At 25.5% G+C, this 26607-nt stretch overlaps 1 protein-coding gene across 1 annotated transcript in view; it reads right to left on the reverse strand.

Annotated features, from left to right (window-relative positions):
- Positions 1-26607, reverse strand: part of LOC148236319 (prohormone-4) — an 87852-nt gene that overhangs the window by 27596 nt on the left and 33649 nt on the right. Inside the window, exon 3 of the mRNA XM_088183303.1 lies at positions 4845-4976. Within this exon, the coding sequence (XP_088039429.1) occupies positions 4845-4976 (132 nt within the window). The remainder of the gene's footprint in view (positions 1-4844; positions 4977-26607) is intronic.

Here is a 26607-nt window from a genome sequence, read left to right on the forward strand (position 1 = left end):
GATTGGATGATTCTGGACAATTACAAGATATACCGAAATGAGAACAAATCAATACAATATCATTAAAAAAAGGTTAGGTTGTTTGGTTCTATAGTGAAGGTCGGCGCGAGTGGCAGCGAGACGAAATATTGAAATTCCAGTATAACGAATCTTTAATTTGTCCCCGAAAAACTTTCACACAAAATGTTTTCATTGTAACGAAGACTGATCTCAGTATAACGAAATATTTTGATCCGAATTTAAGAATGACGTTATAACTTGCCAAATATTTTTAAGAATTCAGTTCATCATTGACTTGGCGTGTGCCAGATGTGTTCAAAAGCGACATTACAGGTGTTTCGCTGACCCTCAAACTTTTTTTATAAAACATTTTTTTCACAAATTTTATTGTGTTTCATACATTTTCCTTAAACAAGGACAAAAAACGATCTGTCAACCTTATAAGAGGTTATTTTGATGCTGTAGTAATATGGTAATTAAAAATAAAATTAAAATATATCATCTTCCTTACATTCAATATAACGAATTTTCAGTACACCAAAATTTATTCATTGGTTCCGTGAGCTTCGCTGTATTGAAATTTCATAGTACAATTTTAAATTTATTATCATCTAGCCAAGTTTTAAACCTATTCATAAATGATATACAATATTTAGATTTATTATTAAATATCTAAGTTTCAATATAACGATAAAATCTAACGTTGTAAATCTAATAAATAATATAAAATGTTTTCTTCTGGAAATATTTAGTCAAGTTGTAAACCTATTTTCAAATGAATTGAAAATGTTAAGTAGTTTTTTTATAGATTGAACTATTTTGTCTATCATTGAAAATCCTAAATATTAATGCCCAATTTGAACCATTAAATTTTAAAAAATATTTAAAAAAATCAGAACGAAGCAAAAATTATATTTAAAACCCAAAAAGTTGAGGGTCCGGTATTCGCACACTCGCTAGCTATCGGTACCTCACGATAGTGAGGTACCGACAGCTAGTATGTATATAATTACTCTTATACGCATCTTTGTGTTTTAATAAATATTATTTGGACGTTATGGTGGAATTTATGTTTTATTAATATATTTCAGGTATTTCATATTTACACAAAAAATAAAATAAAAATATATTCCAAAAGCTATGCCCTTTCATAATTACATTTATTAAGCCAAGTGCCACGAGCAAAGTACTGAAATTGGAATATTTGCATACTGCTCTTTAAATAAATAACCGTGCAAAAATTAGTTGTAAAATTTCCAAAATATTCCAAAGATACGTTTCAAAGCAGCGAAATTCAAATGCGAAATATGTAAATAACGCGCATAATTTCGCACACCGCGCACCACCTTTATTGCGCATTTGCTCAGCATCATGCCTACGTTTCTCGCTAACAAACGCAAATTGTTCACAATTACGCAACAGTGTTGTAAGTCGAGACAATACAGCGTATACGGTGAATATTAACTGTTTCATGCTTCTGTTTAAATGATCAAAGTGGCATTGTTGATATATAAAATAATATAAATTATTCTCAAACTATTGTCTACTGCCTAATATTGATCCATTAAAAAATAAAAAAGTTAAGCGTACATGGATTTGAAACCGAAAATGTGGCGCTTATAATTAATCTGGGAACTAACGGGTGTCACAGCAGTAATCACCTAGATGCAGATCATTAAACATATTTAACGGTTTCTACATTCCCACGTCGCAAGTAAAACTGGTTGAGGCTAGTCCTAAAGTAAGCATTAATAGCGATTCTTAAGAACATTTTTTAGATTACGCCTATTATATGCAAGATTTTTTTATATATGCTGGGCCATTTGTATCCATATGTTAGTAGTGATCGTATCAATAATTGTTTTTAATACAAAGACCATTACGGAATATTTATTTTGAAGAAAATCCATTTTGCTTTCTTATTTTTTTTTTGTTTTTTACAATTAAGATGGAAGTCTAAGTAAGAAACAGTATATTTTATTGAACTTGCTTAAGAAATTGCCACACTGTTCATTTTATCCGCGAAGGAAAGTCTGTTTCTGATATACGTAAGACAACATGATAGATTGGCGTCGTTTATATTGATTTTCCATTTGGTATATAAATTGCGCAGTTGTCGCTTGCCACTTTCCAGACTTTTATCGATTATTTTTTTGCTAAATGAATACAAATAAATTGCTAGGTGGACCGCATATAGTAAAAGTTGATAGTTTTGCGACACCCTGAATGACTAAAGAGAAAAACACGTGGGCATAAAATACTTCCTTGCAGGACTCCCATTGAAACTTGCTTTAAAGTGGAATCTCCCCTCTGATTGAGAATATGAATGTTAATTTACATTAATAGTTAAGTAAAAGTGAAGCTTATATAATAGTGTCAAAAGTGTTATTGATGTCAAAGATAGCCATGGCATACTGGTACCATTAAGATTGTTAACATAATTTTAAGACAGACTTTTCAGTCTATATATTACAAGAAAATAGAAAAAAACAACAATTCTCCTGTTGGTCGTCTAAAATTCAAAACATTAATAATTAAAACAATATAAGATTGTGTCAGATCCTTTAATGGGAGCACTATTCCATTAATAAATAAAATAAATCTTAAATTGGAGACAGGATGAACAAAGAAATGTCTCAAAACTGAGACAGCAAGCAAACTAAAATAATTAATTTAAAATTTAAATATTACGTTATTAGGTCATAAACGTCGGCGGGTACATGACACAAAAACAAGAGCATATGCTCAATGCATAATAGTACATGAAAATTTGCCTTGATTTCAAACCTAAACAGATGCATTCGGTTTGAACACTGTGGTACAATTTTTTATATAAAGCGGTCATAAATATAAATACAGCCAACGGTCACTTTCTCTGACACACATAAAATATCGACGCTGAACTTCTAGACATTAAAATTTCAAAGAGCTTTTCAAGTTAAACAAAGTTTTTACGAAGACCGAAAAAAAATCACAAAAGCCACTGCTTCTCTCTTCGCATCTCTGGTCCAGTTTGACGTCCGGAATCCAGAGTTGAACCCGCTTCAGATTTTTTTTGAGACTTATTAGTTTAATTGTGAATAGAAGAATGGTTCAATAGATGAACCAGAAAAAATAAAGTTAGTTTTCGTCGATTTAAAAAAGAATCGCGTGCTGTGCTGACAGCTATAAAATGATACAAAAGCACTTGAAAAAAGGATTAACTGTATAAAAAACGGTCAGTGCCAAATACAGCGAAACCCGAAAATATACTACATTTGCCAATACTGATTTTTATATAATCGTACGCAGATATTTTTATACAAAAGCGAATTATTTCATTGACTTGATGATAACTTTCAGAATTTTTTTTGGATATTTTGAAATTCCAATTTTTATTGTTTAGACAATTTATGTTGACGTAGTTTTCTAGAAAAATATTATTCAGGTTATCTCCTCAAAATAATGTACATCAAAAATAGAAATATAAAATTGAATCTTAAGAGATTAATTTATGCAATATAATATATGATACTTCGCTAATGCGATACTATTATTTTATTTAATAATGGCATTATTTTTGCCTAAAACTTGTTCTTACAACACTCCTTATTCATATAAATATTTTAATACATCGTTAATCAATATACATTTTATGCTATATTCTTGGAAAATAAAATAACAAATTTATTTCATGTAATATAATTAATTAAAAAGATTTTATGCGAATTTTTCCTGGGGCGCTTCCAAAAAGAGGGTTGCTCATTTTGACGTGTGTCACAAATTAATAAGAACAGGTAAACGGCCATGAAACGTTGAAAAACGCTGGCGTAATCAATTATTTTCAGGGAAAAAATACTAGAGACAAAAATAAAAAAGGCCAACTGCACGCAAGCAGCGGGATAAGGGTTGAATTTTAATTATTAATTTGGCAAAAACCGAAAGTTCATTGACGTGCCTAATTAATGAAAGGACAGAAGCAATTTGCATATATAATGGAGTGTACATTTCGTATTTCGTAATAATATAAAATTATGTTTAGAGTAAAATATGTAATATTAAAATAATAATATCATATTATACAGTTAAGTGAATTACATGAAACATAGTTTTAGAGTTAAAATTTATGTTAGTTAAAATAATTATGTTTCACAGCATAAACATAGAATAAAGGTACATAGAAAATTTTGAAGAGAAACATACTTTAACTTTGGGTTGTTTATTGCTGGTTTTCGGCAAATCAAATTATAAAACATGCTCTTGAAAATTCAAAGAAAGTTGTTATCTTGCCATTTATGTTCTCAATACAATTTAAATTCGCATTTATTTAAATATTATTATTTTTTATTAAAGCTAAAGATATATGTTTCAAGCTTATTAAAAATAATTATAGATTAATAACAATATATGACTAACTCTGCTGTTTATAATCTGTACGTTTGGGATGCTGACATACACTAATTAATAATGTAGATTAATGCAATATATATAAAGGCATTCCATGAACATATTTCCATTGAGTCAACACAGTTGGAATATCATGATATGTGATCCAATACATATACATAGAACACGACAAAGGAGAAATATGTAATAATGATTGCTAATATTTATCATACAATACATAGAATAGATCGGTGAAAATTATTATCAGATACTTGTGAATAGTTTATATATAATGCAATCGTAAGCTTACCAAACCCAATATTCAAATCGTATACTAACAAAACGGATCAACCCTAAGGGCAACATTTAAGCGCGTTGTTTGTCTATGCTAAATTGAATTTGCATACGGAAACTCTCGACTCTCTGATTCGAGACAGCAAGTGCTTATGGTTGTTATTATGAAATTATGGTCTACTCACCAGCTGTGCAAAGTCTGGAGTCTTCGTCGTATCCGTCCGAGCAATCCGGAGCTCCATCGCATAGGTATTGTATGGAAATACAATTTCCATCCCCGGGGCACTTGAACGGCTCGTATGGATGACAGGCATCTCCTGAAATACAAGATTTTCTTTCACATATTGCATTTAAAATAATCTATACAAAGAAATTACAATAAGTAGGTGGAAGGGTGAACTTTGATAGAGAATGTAAGCCGCGGCTCGCGAGCCACATGCGGCTCATAAATATTCAACGTGGAAAAAAAACAATATATTTAAATTTATTAAGCATTGTTATATAAATAAAGTGTAAATCAATTAACATTGATTTTATTAAACACATGTTTAATCAGCAGTCTCCAATTAAAAAGTATATTCAATACTAAGTCCGCGAGAGATTGATAAAATATTCTAAATATTATAATAGGTGTTATCGGGCACTAAAAACACTTTAAAATTACAAATGCATAATACTGCAGTGGAATGTAAAGCAATAGGAGCACCACATACGGTCATATCTCACAACACACATTCCGTTGTAGCATATTATTTAAAATCTTAAATGTTTGGAAATGTAAAATCCATTCTTAGCCAATCCGAATAATAAATGCCATTTTAAATGGCATTTATTATTCGACATTCAAGAAAAAATATGTATGAGCAAATACAGGATTAGCGTATTATGCTTGCAGGGAACATATAAAAGGACTTGCAAGAACTCGCCACTCATTGAAGAAGCAACGAAACATCAGTTTTTTAAGAACTCTAAGTATGACTAACCCAATATTAGTATACATATGTATATAATTTGTATGTTATAATTATATATTATTGGTTACGCGTCACTTGCAGCCGTACAAATATTTAAAAAAAATACTTTACCCAAAGTATTTATATACTTTAACTTAAAAATAAATAAAAATAACAATGTTGGTGTGAATATTAATTATTTTGCTTATGTTATTTTTTCACGAATCAATATTTATATAAAAACATGCGTTTTATTTAAATCTATCTGTACAAATGATTATATTTATTATTTTAATAAAATAATAATTATTAATAAGCTACATATGATTTAAAATTAGCTTATAGTTTCACGTTTAATTCAGGTTATGTTTTTTTTTAATAAAGTAATTACTGCAATAATCGATAAATATAGATAAATAATTAAACTTAACAATAAAACTAGAATTTTTGCAATATTAAAAATACAAGTTTTGTCAATTTATTAATATGTATATATATATAAATAAATTTTAATTATTATGTATATATATCTAGTTTAAAACTATATTTGATTTTTAATAAATAAAAGTTTTATAAATATAATTAAAATTACCACTTTTCATTTTTCTTTGCCTTAATAATATTATCACTAATTTTCTATTAAGATATTTTAATAATGTTTGCCGATAAAAATATGGGAAGAAATTAAAAAAATCAATTTAAAATAATATTTATTTAACAATGATTTTATATTATACATCTAGTATACGTAAAGACCATACATCATCTTAAATTACAACCCATTAATTGTTCCACCCCTCTAATTTATTTTAAGGTAGCATTGAAAATTATTCTAAATGTGTTAAATCAGAAATTCTGCTCATTAAAAATAATAATCTCCTAATTCTATATTATTTTGCATGTAGTGTGCCATGAAAATTCATTACGAAGTAAGTTATATATATATTTGTTAAAATTATATTATTATAATTTGCTACTTAAATCTCTACTTATAGTTAAAAACGTAATAATTAAAAAAACGTGAACCAGTTGTGTCAGCGGAATATTTTATTTGATTATTATTATTAATAAACTTTAAGTGCTACAGATATCACGAGATTTTGTAATGAATTTAGATTGAAACTCAAAAGAAAATCAGTGCTAATATATTAAACTTACATATAGTTAAAAAAATTGAAAGAAGTGACAGCTTTTTAAAGCTCACATTAATTTTGCTTCCTGGTCCATTGAACTACAAATATTCACAATCAGACCCTTAACAAAATAAGTTTCTCGACTTGAACTAATTATTAATAACTACTAAAACATTATTAGCAATAAAATCTTAAAGAATCTAAGCAGCGTCTATTTTTTTAATTTTATTTTTTTATACTTTTTATTTTTATATACATAAATAAAAAAAAGTTCAACATAAGATAATACAGTATTTTTTCCCTGGTGTATGAGTTCGCTTTAATTCAATTTCCCTGAAACACAAAGCAAACTCACGTTTCGTAGTAGTGTAAATATTTTTTCAGGCTAGCCTTAATCATTGCCGGCTAATAAATTTCATCCCAAGACTAAAAATATAAGGTACCGGAAAGAAGTCATTTTTTTTATACAGATATTCTCATTTTATCTTTAGTTTAAACCGTAACAATTAAAAATAATATGAATAATTTAACTATGAGATTTTTGAGTTAATTAAGCGTAGACAGTTTATAACTTTACACTTTTGAAAGCTTCTCTTTACACGCAAACGTCTGCGATAAATATGCTCGGCTTTATTAAGAGGAACACATTTCAATTTGAAGATCAGTTGTTATTAATGTCCTCTATAACACTTTATTTCGCAGCATTTTTAAATCCCCGAAAAATATATTTGGTTATTGTCATTTCTAAGTGTTGAGATATGATTCAATTGTAAATCACTATGCATTTCATCAAACTACCGAAAAGCGTTGTCCACAATAAACTTAATCTTGAGATATTCTAGTTTTTAATTTCGAGAGTCACGACCATGTCCTCTTGTGCCAGGACGTTCTCATCTTATTTGTGTTATATTTTATTATGATGCATAGAAGGCAAAATGGTTTTTATTTAATCTAAATAAATAAATAAGTATATGGGTGTATTACCAATCGATTTACCACTTCTATGAGAATTTATAATTGGATTATGAATATTTAATATCTATAATGTATGGAAATTATATATGTACATTTGTGCTCTATGTTTATTCGAAACAAAATTAATTGCATCAATTTATGCATGGTTTGGTTAAGCACTTCATAGAACACAGTAAATCGTAAATTTTCGAAACAAATTGGAATCTAATTGAAGTTTATATGAAATTTGTTGTTAGCGCAAATAATCATATGTATAACATATACCACAATTTCACAAAGGGGAATGAAAATATATATTAAAGTAAAATCTATATATTGATGAACGTTATGAATAAAATAGTAATAATAATAAAACATTATCAAAACTTTAACATAATGGATTTTTTTATTTTAAAAAACGTACATGGTATAAATTGTAAAACTTTTTAAACTCACATTATCCCACTTAACAATTATCAATCTAACTTTTACTCATTAGTTCAACCCAAAAGAACATTATATTTTATATTAGTTAAGCCTCTCAAAGATCAGATGTCTCTGAAACATGATGAAAAATTCAACGCCATGGGATTGAAGCGTCAAAGTTTGATGGATAACGATGTTGAAAATTGGGTAAAGGTATGATTTGTTATTTATTTATAGGATATGTCATTTTCAGAATAACCCCCCGGCGTTGAAATGTTATTGTATTTTTACCATTTATTTAGTTCGGCTTTTTGGGGTGAAATTCTATATTTAATGAAGCGGTGGAATTAAAAAAGCAGTTAAGCACCATATGTTAGGTGTTAGTTCCGTTAAATAATAAAATAATGTTGCGGCTAGCAAAACAAAGAGAATAGAAAATACAGTATGGGAAGCATTATGAAAATAGTAATTTAATATTAAATTTACCACTGTAGAGGAATATATTATGTTTGATATAAATTATTAATGTAATTTTAATTACAGTTATTATATAAAAAAATATAAAAAAGTTGTAAACAAGAAAATGCGAAAAATGTTATTTTGTATAATTAAAAATAACATCGTAGATATTTGCGGAAGTTAAAATAACACATGCAAATTTAAAATTCATAGAAAAAAAGGATGTAACTAACGGTTAATTAAAATTGAAATAAATTTATGCGGGGTTTAAAAGATCGTTTTATAAAAAAAAATATATGTAAAATATTTTCAGGGGCTTGTAAAATATACGGGTGTTTGCTATATCCATTAAACATAATTCGAGTGATACATTGTCTGTATATAAAAAAGACAATTTAGCGATAAATAATATGAGTTTTGCGTTGAATTGTTTTCCATCGAAGCACATATTAAGGAAACATGAAAAATTCATGAAGACACCGGCGCCGAATAAAGACTGGAATACATAATTTTGTCTCGCTTTCAGTGAAAAAAATAAAATAATGGATGTATATTTGGATACAGGCAAGTCTAAAAGTAGCCGACCAGATATGTTTTAAAATCGTGATTTAATATCATTTTTATTCCTCAAAATATATGAGACAATATGGTCTAATAGTTATCTTTTTATCTATGAGAAAATAAATTTAAAAATAAAATTTGATTAGATGCGACATAGTTTCTTTTAATTTAAGGTTCTCAAAATCTGTGATAAAAATGACATTGTGTTCAGTAAATATAATTCAGACGTTTCTATGATATCTAATTTTTACGAAAAATAGGATAAAAAATTATTTTATTAATTAAAATCACGATTAGTCACGATTTTTATTTGAACCAGTTTATAAAAATTTAATAATGGGTCATCGATTAAAATAAAGAAGTGACAAAAGCGTAGAGTACGCCATTCGCCAAGATTTTATCCTTGGCCGGCCACCCTCATTGCAGATTGCCTCATTTAAGGGTCAGACATAAGTCTACGTCCATTTGTACGGTATCCTCCTATATACCCGGATAATGTAATTTATAAAATGTAGCTCTGTGTGTGCTACATATATTATAATTAAAAAATGGCAATTAATAAAGTAAAAGATCCTTACAATAAAAAAAAGAACCGACGCGAAAATGATTTATTAAAAAGGCATATTTTTAGATCTGTCACTAAAAGTAAAAAAATATATCGATTGAATTGTTAATATTTTAGAAAGTGAAACTTTTTGATATTCTGTTTCATAGATAATTGGTAAAGTAGTTGATATTTCTCTTAGCTTACTAAAAGTATGATATTTACTAAAAGGTAAGGCATAAATTCAATGTATTTAAAAATACCAATAATCAAATATAATTTAGTTCTTAATCCATGTAATCATTACGTAAAAATATTTTGCAATAAAGATGCGATATGTAAAATAACTAGCTAATACATAAAGACAAAAATAACTAATGTTGGAATTTTTAAGGAAAATTTATGTTCTTTTTAAATTAAAGTAACTTAGAAAAAAATATTTGTAAAGTTAGACTATTGCTAACATAGAAATTTTACAGTTAATTTTTTTTTGCTCAGATCTTTAAATTTTTGCTGAATAATAAAATGGTTAAAATTTCAGTTACCAAAATGATATACAACTTGAAATAATAGATTATCTAACCAAAAAATAGCAATATAACATTCAATTTACAAATGCCCTTTTATGTAAAAAAATACAACATAGTAAATAAATATTATAAATAAATTTATAATTTTAACAAATAAATACTATAAAATCAAAAATAAAGCTTAAAACCCAAAAATTGAGTGTCTGGTATTCACACCCACTCGCTAGCTGCGGTACCTCATGGTAGTGAGAGACCGACAGCATTTTCTAAATTAAAAAGTTATGTATAGTTTAGTAAGAGTTTTGCTAGTGATATTAATTAAGATTCATTAATTAAAATAGTGTAGTGCTTATTGAATTTTTTTCACAAATTTCAGAGAATTTTTATGATTATTTTGTACAGCAAATATAGTAACTTGGAGAAATTAATTATGTACAATAGTTATTTTTTAGTTAAATTCGGTTTTATTTTTTTAAACTGCTAAATTTTTACAAAACTATTAATTTAATTTAATAAAATATTGTAGTTTGAAAAATGATATTTTAATAAATAGCTTGGTATTTTTATACTAATTTTAATGTTAAAACACATCTCTGGATTAAAATATATATATAGTAAACTATTATATACAAATAGAATTAAAATATGAAATGTTTGTCTTTTGTAATTAAATAAGCATTTCCTATACAAAATAGTGTAGTTTTTAGAAAAGTAAAGCAATTGCTAGATATTTTTATGTTTTTAAAACAAATCTAGATGTTGCTAGTAATTTTAAACCAATAATAGTTTTTTCAGTTAAGGTCGGTTTTATTTTTTTGTTAAAAAAATAGTTTTTATAATTAAAAAAAATAAAGTAAAATAGTGTGCTTTTTAATACTATTCATATTTTATAAACAAATTTCTAGGTATTTTCATGATATTTTTTGCAAATAAAGCAATTTAAAGAAACTTATTATTTTGTTATATTTTTTAAGAATTAAATAATTTTATAGTTAATGACACTTTTATATTTTTACAGCTTTAATAATTTTCTGCATTAAAAACAAATATTATAATAAAGTCTTTTAATTAAAAATAAAACGTTTAAAGTATTTTTTGTTGCTAACAATTTAGATTTACATTTTTGATTTGATTTTTATTTTATTATATCTATAAAATTGATCTGAAATAGAAAATAATGTATAGTATAAAATTAAGGTATTGTATTAAAATTATTAATAAAAAAAAAGTATTTTTATGTATCATCCATAATTAATGATATTATTTTTTTTGATAAATAAATAATTTTTTAATTGAAGTCGTTTTTATATTATTTTTAAAAATTTTGTTTTAAATTTATATGTGAACTTTTTATTTTTTTCTGATTGACAATTTAATATAATAAATGCAAAACTTTGACTCAAATTTAATATAATATAACAAATTATGTTAAAAAAATATTAAAGACACCATAACAGAATATAAAATAGGGAATAATAAATTTTCAATCACTTTAATTCTACAAATTAATCGTTATATTGAATCTTGACAGCAAATATTACGCGACAGCTATTTATTTTATCAAAAATTAAGCTACATAATGAGTTTCTCTATCATAAAAATATCGAAAAGTAAATCAAGAAAATATATTGATAATACACTCTTTTACTTTAATAGTTCTAATTAAAATATATTTAACTATAAAATATATTCAAATCTAAAAAAAAGTATATTAAGTTAAAGCCTTTGCTAATAAAACATTAAACGATAACTAATTAAATATTTATGTTATTAAAAATCAAGCTACAAAATTAGTTTATTCTGAATTATTTTATTAAAAAAAAAAATACCAAACAATTTCTTAAAATACTATACTTAAAAATACACATTTTTAATGGTTTTAAAAATATATTCATTATTAAATTGAATCACAAAAAAATAATTGTAATAATATGGTTTAGAAAGCTTAGTAATAAATAATATTGATAAATACTATTTTTTATTTTTAATCATAAACAATAATTTTATCAAAGCACAAAAAAGTTTTTTTAGTATAGAAATATTCTATAAATAACATATTTTTCTATACAACAGTATACTAAAATATTTTTTTTTATATTTTTTCAAAACAAACTATTTATAGGATATAAAGAGCTTTGAAAAAAAATATTATTTGTATCACATTTAAGCCGAATACTTTTTGAAATACCGTCACATATAAAATTCATACGAAAAGTAAAACCTTTTATCGCTCTTCCGTAAATTATCTTTCAACGTAAACGTGAGTATATAAGATGTTATACTTTAATCTCAAATTATATATCAAGGCAGATAGTGACGTGTTTAATCTTAAACATATCTAGAGTCAAAATCCAATGAAGAAAAATACTTATACCGTACCATTAGTTTTAAGGTAGATATTACCGTATATTATATTATTAAAATGTAATCTCTTATTTTTATGGTATATAAGATTATGCATTAAAAATAATTAGTTACATCTTTTATTAAAAAAAAAATGTAATGTTCAAGAAATTTAAATTATGAGACAATGTTATGAAAGCTTATTACGGTATAAAAAATATGTAGCAAATTTACATTTTAAGATTATTCATATTTAACATTACATTATTACACTTAACAAAATTATCGATTATAATTAAGTATTATATAAGCTGAGGCAGCTGTTATCGTCCATTGTTATGTATAATAATAATAATAACTTTCATACGTTAAATGAAAAGCGCAGATTTTCACGTGAAATTATATTATATTATACATGTAATTCAATGGCTTTAATTCATCAAGCTTTGTTAGCCTCCATTTCATGCGCTACAATGCTCACGTTTAAGCAACGGACTCTTCTCTTCTGTTCTGAACTTAAATATTCATGAAACTGAATAGTCCCTCATTCCAGGATAAATCTGCATTAAAATTATCAAGACACTAGGGTCCAATTAAGTGGGCCAAGCTATGAAATCATAAGAAATTAACATGTCTTGATTAAATCTGAGCGAAATTGCGTAACACGACGCCCAAGGGTCTACTGGGTATTAATTTGGTTAATGAACTGGAAAGATAATACAAATGATGACCGTGGGATATAAATATGTTTCGATTGTATATTGAATGATATTATAATATTTATCAAATCATTTTTATGTTGATGGAGAATTAAATTAAATTTATTTTCAGTACCGGTGACACAATGTTCATCAAAATAACCGAAAATTCAACGAATCGAGTAATCAAAAGCATATGTTTTCCACACACTTTTCCGAGCGAATGTTTTTAAAACGATGCTCGAAAGCTCGTAGGAGTGCTTTTATGTGTAGAATGTCAAGTGTCAAAAGCTTTGAGTGCAAACTATTGAGCTGGAGCGTAAAATACGTGTTATATTTTTCCGCATGTTGTATAATAATGATATATACAATACAACACTTCATGAATTTTATATTTCATGAAATGTTATGAACAACGTGCTAAACGTACAACGTCAATCAAACTTGGAAACTATATAAATTATAAAGGAAAAATACGCTTTTGAGGCAACCTTTACCCTCATCAACATAGTAATAAAAGAGAATAAAATAATAAATATTTATTTCAATAGAATATTTACGCTTTTCAATTCTTGGAAAAATAATACAACTGCGCTAAAGATTCGAATTATATACAAATTAATTTGTATTATATGCATGGCTTTGTACATAAATCTACCTCAACTATTCTATTTTAATAACCCTTTTAATTCTCATATCTAGTATCTATTTATAATTTTCCTAAAACATTCGATAGAGTCAACCATGAAATCGTATTACGAAATTCATGGAAACACTCGCAAATAGCTAAAACCATATATATCAGGTAGAAACTAAATTGTGATGTTATACGAATATTAATCCACACCAGTTAATATGACCTCGTGTTTTCCTTTAGGATATAATATTACAATATATATTCAAAATCTGATGAAACAATTACAATGTGTGTTCATGTTTGTTGGACCAAAAAAAAGAGACAATAATATTTCATTAATTAAAATAAATTAAATTTTGATGTTATGAAGAACATAAAGATGTCTATAAAATTCTAAATTAAATTAAATACATTTACCATGTGTTTTCTAAAAGAGTAAAACTATGTAAAGGTGTATATAACTATAAATTAAATTAAACACTTTTGTAACAAAATAAAATTATATTGCACATTGCTGTAAATAGTTTCAGCATAATTTATCAATGCTTTGTTAATATTTACAGACTTATTTTAATAATTGAATTTGTCTGAAAAAGTTTTTAAATGGATTTTCTTTCAAGTCTGGAATCACTTAAAGATTCAATGAACAATGATATTTTTTTTTACAAAATAAAATATTGTATTAATATTGTATAATATAAATGATGTTCTTATAAATATGACAATCTGTGATTTGTGGACAAATAAGACGTTCTAGATATTCGTGTAAAGATTGTAAATTATGAGAAATTAGGGTAAAATAAATATATTGAGACCTTACACAAAATATGTTTATTAAGAAGTATATAGGAGCTGTAATCCCATAAATCTTATATGATACCAAACTTATTTGGTGGACTAACTTCATTGCTCCCTCATGTTTTTTGATGTTTAAAAATAGATACAAGTATAAAGAATCCGGTGAATATTTAATATAATATGAGGTATCGATTCAAAGTCATACAGCACATCTTTCTTTACTATTTATTGAAAATATAGTCCCAAAAAAGAACCATTACTTTATTGAGAGCAATGAACCTTTATTATTTCACTGTTTTGACTATTGATTTGATTTAGGTTAATATTGGTAAACCCATGTTTTATTTGCAGTAAAAAAATAGCAGTATTAACTTCCTATGAATAACGTCTAGAAATAAACACATTTCTGATTAACCCACCTCTAAATCTTTTTGTGGATTTTTATATAGTCGATCAACTTCGGAAAACTTATAAACGGATCAACGTAAAACTTTTTAGATATACTAATAACAGTTCATATAACTATGCGTCTATTACAACACGTTCTGTGTCTGGCAGAAAAGTTTTCAATATGCCCTAGAACAAAACTTTATTGACAACATAAAATATTAATAAATAATCAACGGGTTGTAAATTAATTAAATGTCATACATATTAATAAATTAAATATATTGATATTATTCATTAAAAATAAATCAACAAATTAAAAATATTATTATTGTTATTTATTTAATATTTTTTTAATTGGTAAAGGAAAAGTCCCAAAGGAGAAGTTTTCTTTAAAATATAATATATATATTTAAGAGTGGTAATATATCTTAAAGTAGTAAAAAATATTATTATACTAAACTTAAAAGCTCCACCACTCCACCCAACCCACGCAGTAAAGCATTGAATTATTAATGTATTTACCTACAAATACGGTATCCAGGTGTGGTATTAATCAACGAAATGACATCCATTTTTAGCGAACTTCCAAAGGCGTTGTTGCCGAGTGGAAAATACATCACGACGTAATATCCAGGTGAGAATCTTAAGAAGGGAAAACGTCGAGACAGAGTGATGAATGAAAGTCGGACGTGAAGATTACGTTTCTTTTTCCTTCCTCCGGAAAAACCACGACTTTGTTTTATATTTACTATATAATATTGTTAGGTATGAGTCTTTTGTTGAGAAATTTGTTTCTCTCGTATAACAAATGCGTCATGTTTACAATGTAATATTTTTTTTGGATGTGGCCTGTCAAAAACACTTTAGGCAGAATATATACGTTTCATTTATAACTCTAAACATATTTTAAAAGTTTTATTGTTTTCCCTCCCACATATTTTTATTCGTCAGTATCTCTGTATGTTGATATTTGAATTTATATCAATTTTTTTATACGGCTTTCTACATTGTTTTTAACAACATTTTTAATATAATACAATTGTATCATACAACATATTTATATGACATTTTTTAGTAGTGTATCTTTAATATTTTAATTATTTGTGTATTATTAGCCATCAAAAAACACTTTGGTAACATGTACACAAAATAAAAAACCGAAGCATTGCTTAAATTATCCTTTGTACTTATAAGACTGTAGCACAACGCTTCCGTGAAACTTGCTTCCGCTTGGGGATGATTTGGAGGTGAAGTTAAACCCTAATGCGTTTTATTCTCAACTTGCTACTTCAAAAAATCAATATAACATATGTGACATTTTAGATAAATCACTATTAATCACTCATCATCAATAAAATCATTGACGACTTTATCAAAGACTAGTCAATTTGATTCAACCACCTATCAAATATAAATTTAATATAAAATACTTGTTTAACTATTAAAACAAAATTTGTTTCATATGATAATAATTAGGTTAGGTAGGTCAAATCGTAGTGTGAAGGGGCCAAACTTAAAATATAATAAACTAAATATATGTGGTATTTAATTTAGACACAAAGTTGATTGTTAAGACCAAGTCATATTTATGGCGTTAATACAAAAAAAAAAGTTAACGGCCAACAATTTTGCGGTAAAATTAGCGGATTTTTTTCTGACTTCCTAATAAACTTGCCATTGATTTTGATTTAGCGGCCATGGAAGCCAACCATATTTTTATTAAAAATAAGGGGGGGGGGGGTAATGTTTGATTTAGAATATAATAAATAAACATTTTAAATAAGTGAAATGTATATTATTTTATTTATCATTTAAAACATTAAAAATACTTTTTATTTTATAATATTGCCAGGACCATCCATAATCGTTGCGATAAAATGAGTCGCGAAAGGCTTAAAAAACTGTTTGATTAGTGTTCTTTGGATTTTCTAAATAAATACGTTATTGTTGAATGCGTAAGCAAACGATATTGCGTATTTAAATTGTCATATATATATTAAATGGTACCTATTAACAGTTTAAAAGCGCTTGCATTAAAACCGTGGACTTAGCTCTAGTAAAAGCAAGCAAGTATGTTAAATAAAGCAATACCATATTCATCACAAAACACATTAGTAATTCTGCATTGATTTCATGCCACAGAGCTTCAATTAAAAAGGTCAACTTTTGAATAATTTAATTCAGGGTCCAGGGAAAAACAATTTACCTCACATGGAATTCTGAATAAAAATAGAATTCAAATTTTCACTTTCAGAGGTAATATTTTATATGAAGTAGCAAAAATACTGTGGTTTGTGCTTCGTACTTCGTGTTTTATATTACATATGTTTGTTTCTCATGTTATAATATAAAATAAAAGTGCAATAAAATATTGATTCATATTAGAAAGGATACGAAAAACGACCAAATAAAAGTATTTCGTATTTGGATCTTGAGGGTTATGGATATTTTGCGTGTGAATATCTTTGATATGATTTGCTGAGCTCTTGTAAAAATGCTTATGTAATAAAATATTTTTAGAATGTAATAAACTGGTGGGAATCACGCATCGTCCTTCAAATTGTTGTAAAATTAAATTAAATCACCGGTAAATTAAAATAAATCTCGAATATTTCGTATAAGAAATAAAAAAAAATATAATTGAACATAGATTTTAATTTAAGTTGTTATTTATTAAATATATTAATAAGGTATTATAAAAAATAAGTATCAGCATTATCTAATGTCTTGGAGCTTTTAGTACTGAAACATTATTTTAATAGCTAACAGTACAAGTATATTTTAACTTAATTTTATATATATATAAAAAAAATATAAAAAAATACGTTATTTTACTATTATTTAAAAATAATATATATTTTTATGACAGCTTTAATCAAAATAAGTTTTGATGTATAAGACCTAGATCGATTTTATTTGAATTATTAAATACAATAATAATCATTGGATTCGGATAATCTAAAAAAAAAAAATCTTTGATGATCGATCGGAATAATAATAAAATAATATAATCTGTAGTTCAGATCTCCATGACACTCAATTAAAAATAATAGATTAGTACCGAAATATTTTTCATAAAAAGTTACGTAATTATACAGTAAAAAATAAAAGATTAAATCCTAAAAATGTAACATATAAAAAAATCGTAAAGTCTTTAAATTTATTTTTACACAGATTGACCCCATTTTAACGCATTGGGACTACGCCTGTCAGGTTACAACGGAAAACATAATAAAAATAAAAATAAAATATTGCTTTAAAGGAAATGTAAATGTATCGTATTTATGTAAATTACTAATATAACTGTAAAATATTTTTAAATTAAAATCGTATTAACATATGTTATATATAGACATTATTTTGTATATATATTGATGTATCAATAAATATACATATATGTATGTGTATATTGGTCATCTATGATCAGTATTTTTGATGTGCACAATTTTAAAAATGCGCACACCGTATTTAAGAATGCTAGTTTGTGTTAATATTTTAAAACTTTTATTTTAGATTGGTAATTTGTGTTATTTTTAAAATAAATATTTAACCTTTAGATTTGTGAAATGATGGAGATTGTTCTGTACTTTCTAAAACAATATCAATAATGGCAATAAGTATATTTACATAACACAATCCTAATCCTAATCCGGTTTCGCGCAGCTGCTTACTATTTTTCTATATGGTTGGATGCATTATTTTTTAATATTAAATAAATTGTATATAAAGGTATTCCAAATTAGTAAGAAATACCATATTTAATTATTTATATTAATAAGCTTCCGACATTAGTAAAAATAAAAATAAAAATAAAACTGATATTTACGACATTTGTATAAAAAGCCTAACTCAAATATTTTAAAATTGTAAATCCTTACTCACGATAATTTTAGTATTTTTTTAAAATATATTCCATTGTGGATGGTAAAAAAAACTTTATGTGTAATCAGTCACTATTATATAACCATTGAGCATTAAAAAATGTCATTCTATAACATATTCTAAAGCAATAATACCACTTTAATTTAAATATTAAATGAATAGCATTAAGCTTTATCGCACATAAGTGGTATCATATATCAAGAGAACTACTGATTCCATTAGTATATAGAAAACATTAAATAGCTCGAAGGCACCGTGTACCTTGTATAATCACATTAAGCACGTTTCTCTTGTTGCCTAATAATAAAACTGACCTACTTTTATAGAAAACGTGCAAAAAAGGTTTCTTAGATATATAAATATTATCGATTTTTATTTCTCGCGCAATGCTGGAAAATGATTCACTCGAGTCGCGTAAACGTGTATACTAAAGAAAGCATTTATTTGAGCTGCTGGTAAAGAATATATACAATCCCAAGTACCGTATGCTTTATATTGATTTGTTCTTATTTAATGCACACATTGTATATAATTTAATTTATTTTCTGTAAATATATTTTTTATATATTGGTTCGTATGTATTGTTTTTTTTCTGTACATGATGCATTGTACATATATTTGAATTGAATATATAAATATAATTGAGGGATTAATTATTCAAGCAAAAAAAAGCATCTAATTAAATTTACATACTAGCGCGGGATTTAAATTATTACGCTATTAAGTCATAAACACCGACAGGTAATAAATTATTTATTTATTGTAATTTTTTTGCTGTGTATTGGCGTGAAACAATTTTCAAATATTATGAAAGCATACAAAGCCATTAAAGTATATCAACGAATGACCTTTAAAATAATTATTTTTTCCACCGGTTCGACTTGAGAGCAATAAAAGATTATTTATCTTTCTCTTTTAAGCTACAGACTTTCGATCCTCTCAAGCAGTGATTGTGAGACGCGATTATTTAAGATATATATTTTCAATTTCCGTTAACCTTTCGTAAAAATTTTCTTTATAAAGATGAGAAGCTTTCGAATTCGACTAAGCTTGATTGTTGGAATTATCCAGAAATTGTTTGAAGCAATCTAAAAATATAACCATAATATATTCCATGTATAGTTAGATCGAATCACGTCACAAACTGTCGATTGCAAACAGGGTTCAAATTCGACCGGATTGCCAATAAAGTGTTACGGTTCAGTTTTCAGGTCACGTATTTGGAATTGCGTTACTGATTCGCCACTGCGTATATATTCAGTAGTCGAATTTGTTGACTGTAACGATATCAGACATTGCATATGATTTGCACATATGTTTGTAGATATTATTAAATCGTTGAAAATTGTATTATTCGAATCGAGAGTTGCCTCAGAAATAGGGTACATCAATAAAAACACAGAAAAACATATCTGCCGTTCTTTTTCTATTCTGTCATAATTAAATATATTTATTAGTACTTTTAAATAGTAATATAAAACGTATAATTAGAAACCGTAATAAATCCATGTTTTGTTCCTTTGATAATAAAAAAAATATATACAAAATATTTCTATTGTCTTTTAACTGATGTTTTTTTCATTGTGCTGAAAGAAGATTGATACGAGCCCTAAGGCTAAAGCGTTTAAATTAAGCAAGTAAATTTTTCAGCAGTTTTTTCTTTCGTATGTCGGCGGCCGACCCAAATCAAACTTGATTATGTTTTTGCATGAATTTTTATTTCGTACGCCGCAAAATGTACTTTTTTATGTTTTATTTTTCATTCCCGTCAGAAAAATTGATTTTCATATTTATTACTCTCCCATGTGTGTTACGGTTCGCTACCGACGTGAAAAATAACAGAAATTTATTTGCTTGGGAACAGAAAGAAAACATAGTCAACGTCTAGTATTTTTAATTTTAAATTTAACTGAATAATAGTTTACGTAATATTTATAAAACATAAAAAATATGTTTTGTAATAAAATTATAAATATATTTCTTAGCTTTTAAAGTCAATAAAAAATAGTAAATGAAAAACATTTTTTAGAAATCTGTTGTGCTTGTCAATTATTTTTTAAAACTATGTTAATTCTAATATATTTGTTAAGCTTTTTTACGTCCTTTAGCGGTTTGTTTTACTTTTTTATTTTTACAGATTTTAAAATTAGAGTTTTTAAGAAATATATTCTTTAAAAAATGTCAAATTAATATCTAGTTGTTTTTTTATTAAATTTTTTACAGCTAAATTTTTTCATTGATTTTCCATATATGAAAAATCATTTCTTAATGCCAGCTTTTTATAAAAAAATTGCCTCGTTTCTCTTATATTTGTAGATTTCTAAGCGGTTGTTTTTCGCTTTTTCCTATGTCACTTTTTCCAGCTTTTAATAAATCAAATATAATCTATATATCTTATAAATAATGTATAATATAATATAAATATAATTTTAAATGTAATGAAAACGCTGAATTTCACTGACAAATTATAAATAAAATCTATTAATCTATGCCTACATTAATAATTCTATATGCTAGCAAAAATGTTACTTTAAATCAATTTAATATGTCATATGTATTTTAACTATACTTATCAATTAAAAAATACCTTAAAATTATTTTGTTGTAAATGTAATAAAAAATGCTAATTTTACGGAAAAATTAGAAAATAAATCTAATAAACGAGGCGAAAATCTATAATTACATATAATCTACTACTATTTTTTTTACTTTAATCTATGTATTTTTATGTATTCTTTTTAGTATACAATATATAAAAGTAGTTTAAATTTTATACAAAATGTATTTTGAATAATTAAAAAAATGTATCTACCATTATAATCAATCAAAAAAATTGAATCAAATGGATCAAAAATATTTTTATATTGATTGATTATAATCAATCAATAAAAAAATATTTTTAATAAATTATTATTATTTATATATCTAAGTAAAAAATATAAAATTATATAAATGTCATAGAAAATAAATTTTGAATAGTCGTTCTGAGTAAATGTTTTGAAAAAAGCTGAATTTTATTGATAAATTCGAAAGCAAAAGCTATTAAGTTTTTAATTATTATATATTTAATCTGATGTTAAGAATTTTATTTTAAAACAACTTTATAGCTTATATGTATTTTTAATTATAATAATCAATAATAAAGAGCAGAAAACATACTTTTAAATTATTTCTTCGTTGCAAATGTAATAAAAGATTATTAATTTACTAAAAAAAAATGGGAAATATATCTAAAAAAAGAGGCTTAAATTTATAGTGACATTATTATACCATTTTTACTTATTTTAAACTAAGTAAGAATGATCTCTATGATATATTTGGGCAAAACAAATTTATTGGGAAACACCGAAGTACACTGAAAAATTCTAAAAAAATTCTAAAACGAGATTTAGATCCAAAATTAATAATTAAAAATTACTCATAATAAATCAAATATGATCTTTATATCTTAATAAAAAAATAATAGTTATTACAAATGTAATTTATAATGATTTTAAGTAGTTGTTTTAGAGCAAACGTAATGAAAAACGCTAAATTTTACTAATAAAATCTAAAAATATATTCTTAAATTAAAATTTATATAATATCTACTACCAATTTTTTTACTTCCAGTTACTTTAATATGCTTTTATGTATTTTTATCTTAAAAAAATAATTTAAAAATCCTATAAAATGTTTTGTTGTTGCAAATGTGAAACGTTTAATATACTAAAAAAATAAAAAATAGATCTAAAAAACGAAGCTAAAATTTATAATTACATATCACTACCATGTTTTCTTATTTTAAATGAAATTATTATGATTTCTATATTATTTGTATTCTTATCCGTATTTTGATTATTTCGTCATAGCAAATGTATTGAAAAACACCAAATTTTACCGAAAAAATCTTAAAAATATATAAATAAAAAAACGCTAAATTTAAAATTAAAATAAAAAGTGAAAAACTACTCATAATAAATCAAATATGATTTTTATATTTTAGTAAAAAATGATTGATAATACAAACGTAATACAGAATAAATTTTAATTAATATAATTTTAGAGAAAATGTCTATCTTTAAAAATCAGTTAAAAAAATCTTTTAATATATATATAGTCTCTAATATTTTAATTTACAGTTCCTTTGCATAAGCTATTAACTTGGGTAACTATTTAATTTATTTAATTACTATATTTTTTATTTTTTAAGAGCAAAAATATATATATTTTTCAAAATTTTAATCGTTGCAAATGTAACGAAAAACGATAAATTTGCGATAAAATTATGAATCGAATCTGAAAAACGAGGCTAACATATATAATGGATAATTCATATATCCTTATATATGATAAGCAATAGTTGAAATTAAATACAAAACGTATTTGATTATAGATTTTCATAAATATTTATAATAACATATAAAATATAATACAAATGTAATTTAAAATAAATTTTAAATAGCCGTTCAGAGAAAATGTAATGAAAAACGTTTTTAAAACAACTAATTATATTCATAATAATCAATAAAAAAATATTTAGTCAAAGCAAATGTAATGAAAAACGCTAAAGTGTAAAAAAATGTTTGAGTCATATAGTATAATTAAAACCTTTGATACTGTAGCTCATTGAAAAAATGTTCTTGTTATTATAAATCAGTTTTTCATTCCAATTCCCGTCGATAACGAGGTCTGAATAAAAAAATGTTCTGTTGATAAAAAGTCAAACCAATTGCTTATTAAAAATATTCAGCAAAGGTTTATTTAAAAAAATAAAATTGTATTCAACGAATAAAAAAATTTATATAATAAATAATGGTAATGTGTACAATACAAAATAATTAGGAGCTTGCCTAATAATATGATTTTTTGTATAGTTATGCATATGTATAGCTCATATGCGCATATATGAACATCCTTCTTTTTAAGGTTATATTAGATTGACCAGAGCTCTATGTTACAAGACGCTTCAGGTGATTCAAGGGTCGCCTTGCTAGGACTTAATTAATTGTTTGCTGACATTTTGACATCCAATTTATTCTACGTCACGTCGCCGCAAACGCTAACGATTTTGCCGAACCACTTTGACAGAGATGTTTAATCAACGAACATATATGTATATATGTATGTATGGACCTTAAACTTTATCTGGATGTTATGTGAGATCTAATTCGGAATACCATACACACACTCCATAAATTATTCAAGTGTGTGCTTAGCATATTATGTAGTAAAGTATATCCTAAGGACTTTCCAACATTTGGGTCTTGAATTTACTGCAGATAGTTAACCTGTTTTAGAAGTTGATTGAACTATATTATAACGTATGTGTATTTAATCCGGTTGAAAACAATTGGAAACAATATGTATAATAAAATAATACACTCATACGAGTATATGTTGGTTATAAAAACAAACTATACCCCTTGGAGCATAAAAGAGAGATGCACTTTGCATATTCTCTGTTAAGATAAAACTAAAACTACCGCAGACTTTATGGATTTTTTACTATAATACAACCATACGAAAACTGCCAGAGGGAATTTTTATACTGCAAATAATTGAATTAAATGTCAACCAAGATTACCAGAGTAATTTAATAATGTCTATCATCAATATTATGCACTTCATAAACACCGGTTTATGGCGAATGCGGGCTTATGGTATGGGACGTGTGAAATTGGATTATGTTGGCAATAAATTTTTTATAGATATAATATGATATCGATTTTTGCTTACATGCGAAAAGAGCTAAATATAACGCTCATGATATTTATTTTGTAAATAAATAATATTATTTCACTTTAATTTAAAATAGTATTAGTTCTCTTTAAATAATTTTACTGATAATGGAAGATTTATTTTATTTAACTGTCTCACTAAAAAGTTTATAATTACTTGAACAGACAGCATCATAGCATCTCTGTAACTTTGTGCTTTAATAGCGATTTTCACTGGAGTGAGAACCTCTAAAACATTTCTTAGAATATCAATATAAACCCTTATCTACAAAAAAATACATTTATAAAATTTCAAAGTATTTTCTAGAATCATTTATTTATAAATTATCAGTTGGTTTATATAATATATGTACATTATCACGTATCTGACAACGATTAAAACTATCGAACTCTAACAGATAGTTTGAAACTAGGGTGATATATTTTTATTACACACATACTGCCACCGTCTTGGAGAAAACAAATCCATTAAAAGTTTCTCCTGAACACAAGAAACCGAGATGAGATATCTAAGGGTAGTTGTTAAAGTTTCCAGGAGGATTTTTAAAAATTCAACAGAACACTGTAAACCTCTTTTATCATTGTAATGCGCAGAACTTGTGTAGAGATTGCGTTCTAGATTTTCTTCGCATACCCACCGGATTACAAAGCTTGTTCGAGAATAATATATTACTCGGCTTCTTTAAAAAAGAAAGATGCACAATATTTATAAGTCACAAGGGATCTTTCAGGGATTACATCTTTTGTACAATTTTGACAGATAAATTAAATGGATACAAAACAATTTATAAATGCATTTCCCAATTGAATTTAGCTGGCTATGTTTTGGTTTCAAGAGCATTCAACATTCCCCAATGGATTCTCGTTGCTTAATTAATTCGCAATGGTAACGATCCAAAGCTAGGTTCAATTAAGTGTGGCATGATTCATCATGTGGTTATTTGAATTGCAGTTAAATTGCTAACGAATGAAATTATATGCCAGGTCAGTTGGATTGGTGTGTAACAGTTCAATGGAAAAACACTACATACACTATATAGAAAATTATTATTTAATACTCAAAGTATTAAATATTATACAAATAGGTACTGTTTTAGCAACATATTTTTTTATTTGTGTTGTTTAATATTAAATTTAAATTATTGTCACTAACATAAAGCACCTAGTTTTTAATTTATATTATAGATATGTATAATTAGTATTTAAAACTTAAAGCTCTTTACATATCGTCGATATTTTTAATATCATGTTTTATTGTAATGTCATTTGCTTAGCAATACTTGAAAATTATTATACATTTTTATGATTGATATTTACTCTCAAAATTAAATATGCTTATATTTTATCAGATCTACAATATTTATATTTGCGTATTTTATTTTCTAATATTTATGACAAAATACTTAGTCAAAGTTTATGTAAAAAACAATTTTATACCGTTTTTTTATATATAATGATTTCTTTAAATAACTCCAACATCTTTGCTATTAAAAACTTTGTAAAGTAAAAAAATCATGTGCCTTAAAAAGTACTTGAAAACAATTTATTTTTTTTTAAAATAGAAAAGATAAAATAGTTTATATTTTTTAATACACGAAATTTTGCTTAAATAAAATCAAAGACTAAAAGTTTTTAGCTTCTTAACACATTACAGTCAGCTATTTTAAAATGATTTTAATCATATTTATTACATAATATTTTCACGCTTTGAAATTAATATGTTTTAAACACCTGTAGATAAAACCATAAATCTGTATTACTTTCACACGATATTTTTAGAAGCTCAAATAACATTTGTTCAACCTTACGCGATTATCACGCGAAAATGCGTGAGCGGACCATGATGTGTAAATTACGCTTACGCGATTATCACGCGAAATTTAATTAACTTTGTAATTAAAAAAAATATTGGTGAATATA

This window comes from Plectrocnemia conspersa, unplaced genomic scaffold (genome assembly GCF_051122295.1).
Source record: "Plectrocnemia conspersa isolate PC_06_02 unplaced genomic scaffold, ASM5112229v1 ptg000003l, whole genome shotgun sequence".
Classification (NCBI taxonomy): domain Eukaryota; kingdom Metazoa; phylum Arthropoda; class Insecta; order Trichoptera; family Polycentropodidae; genus Plectrocnemia; species Plectrocnemia conspersa.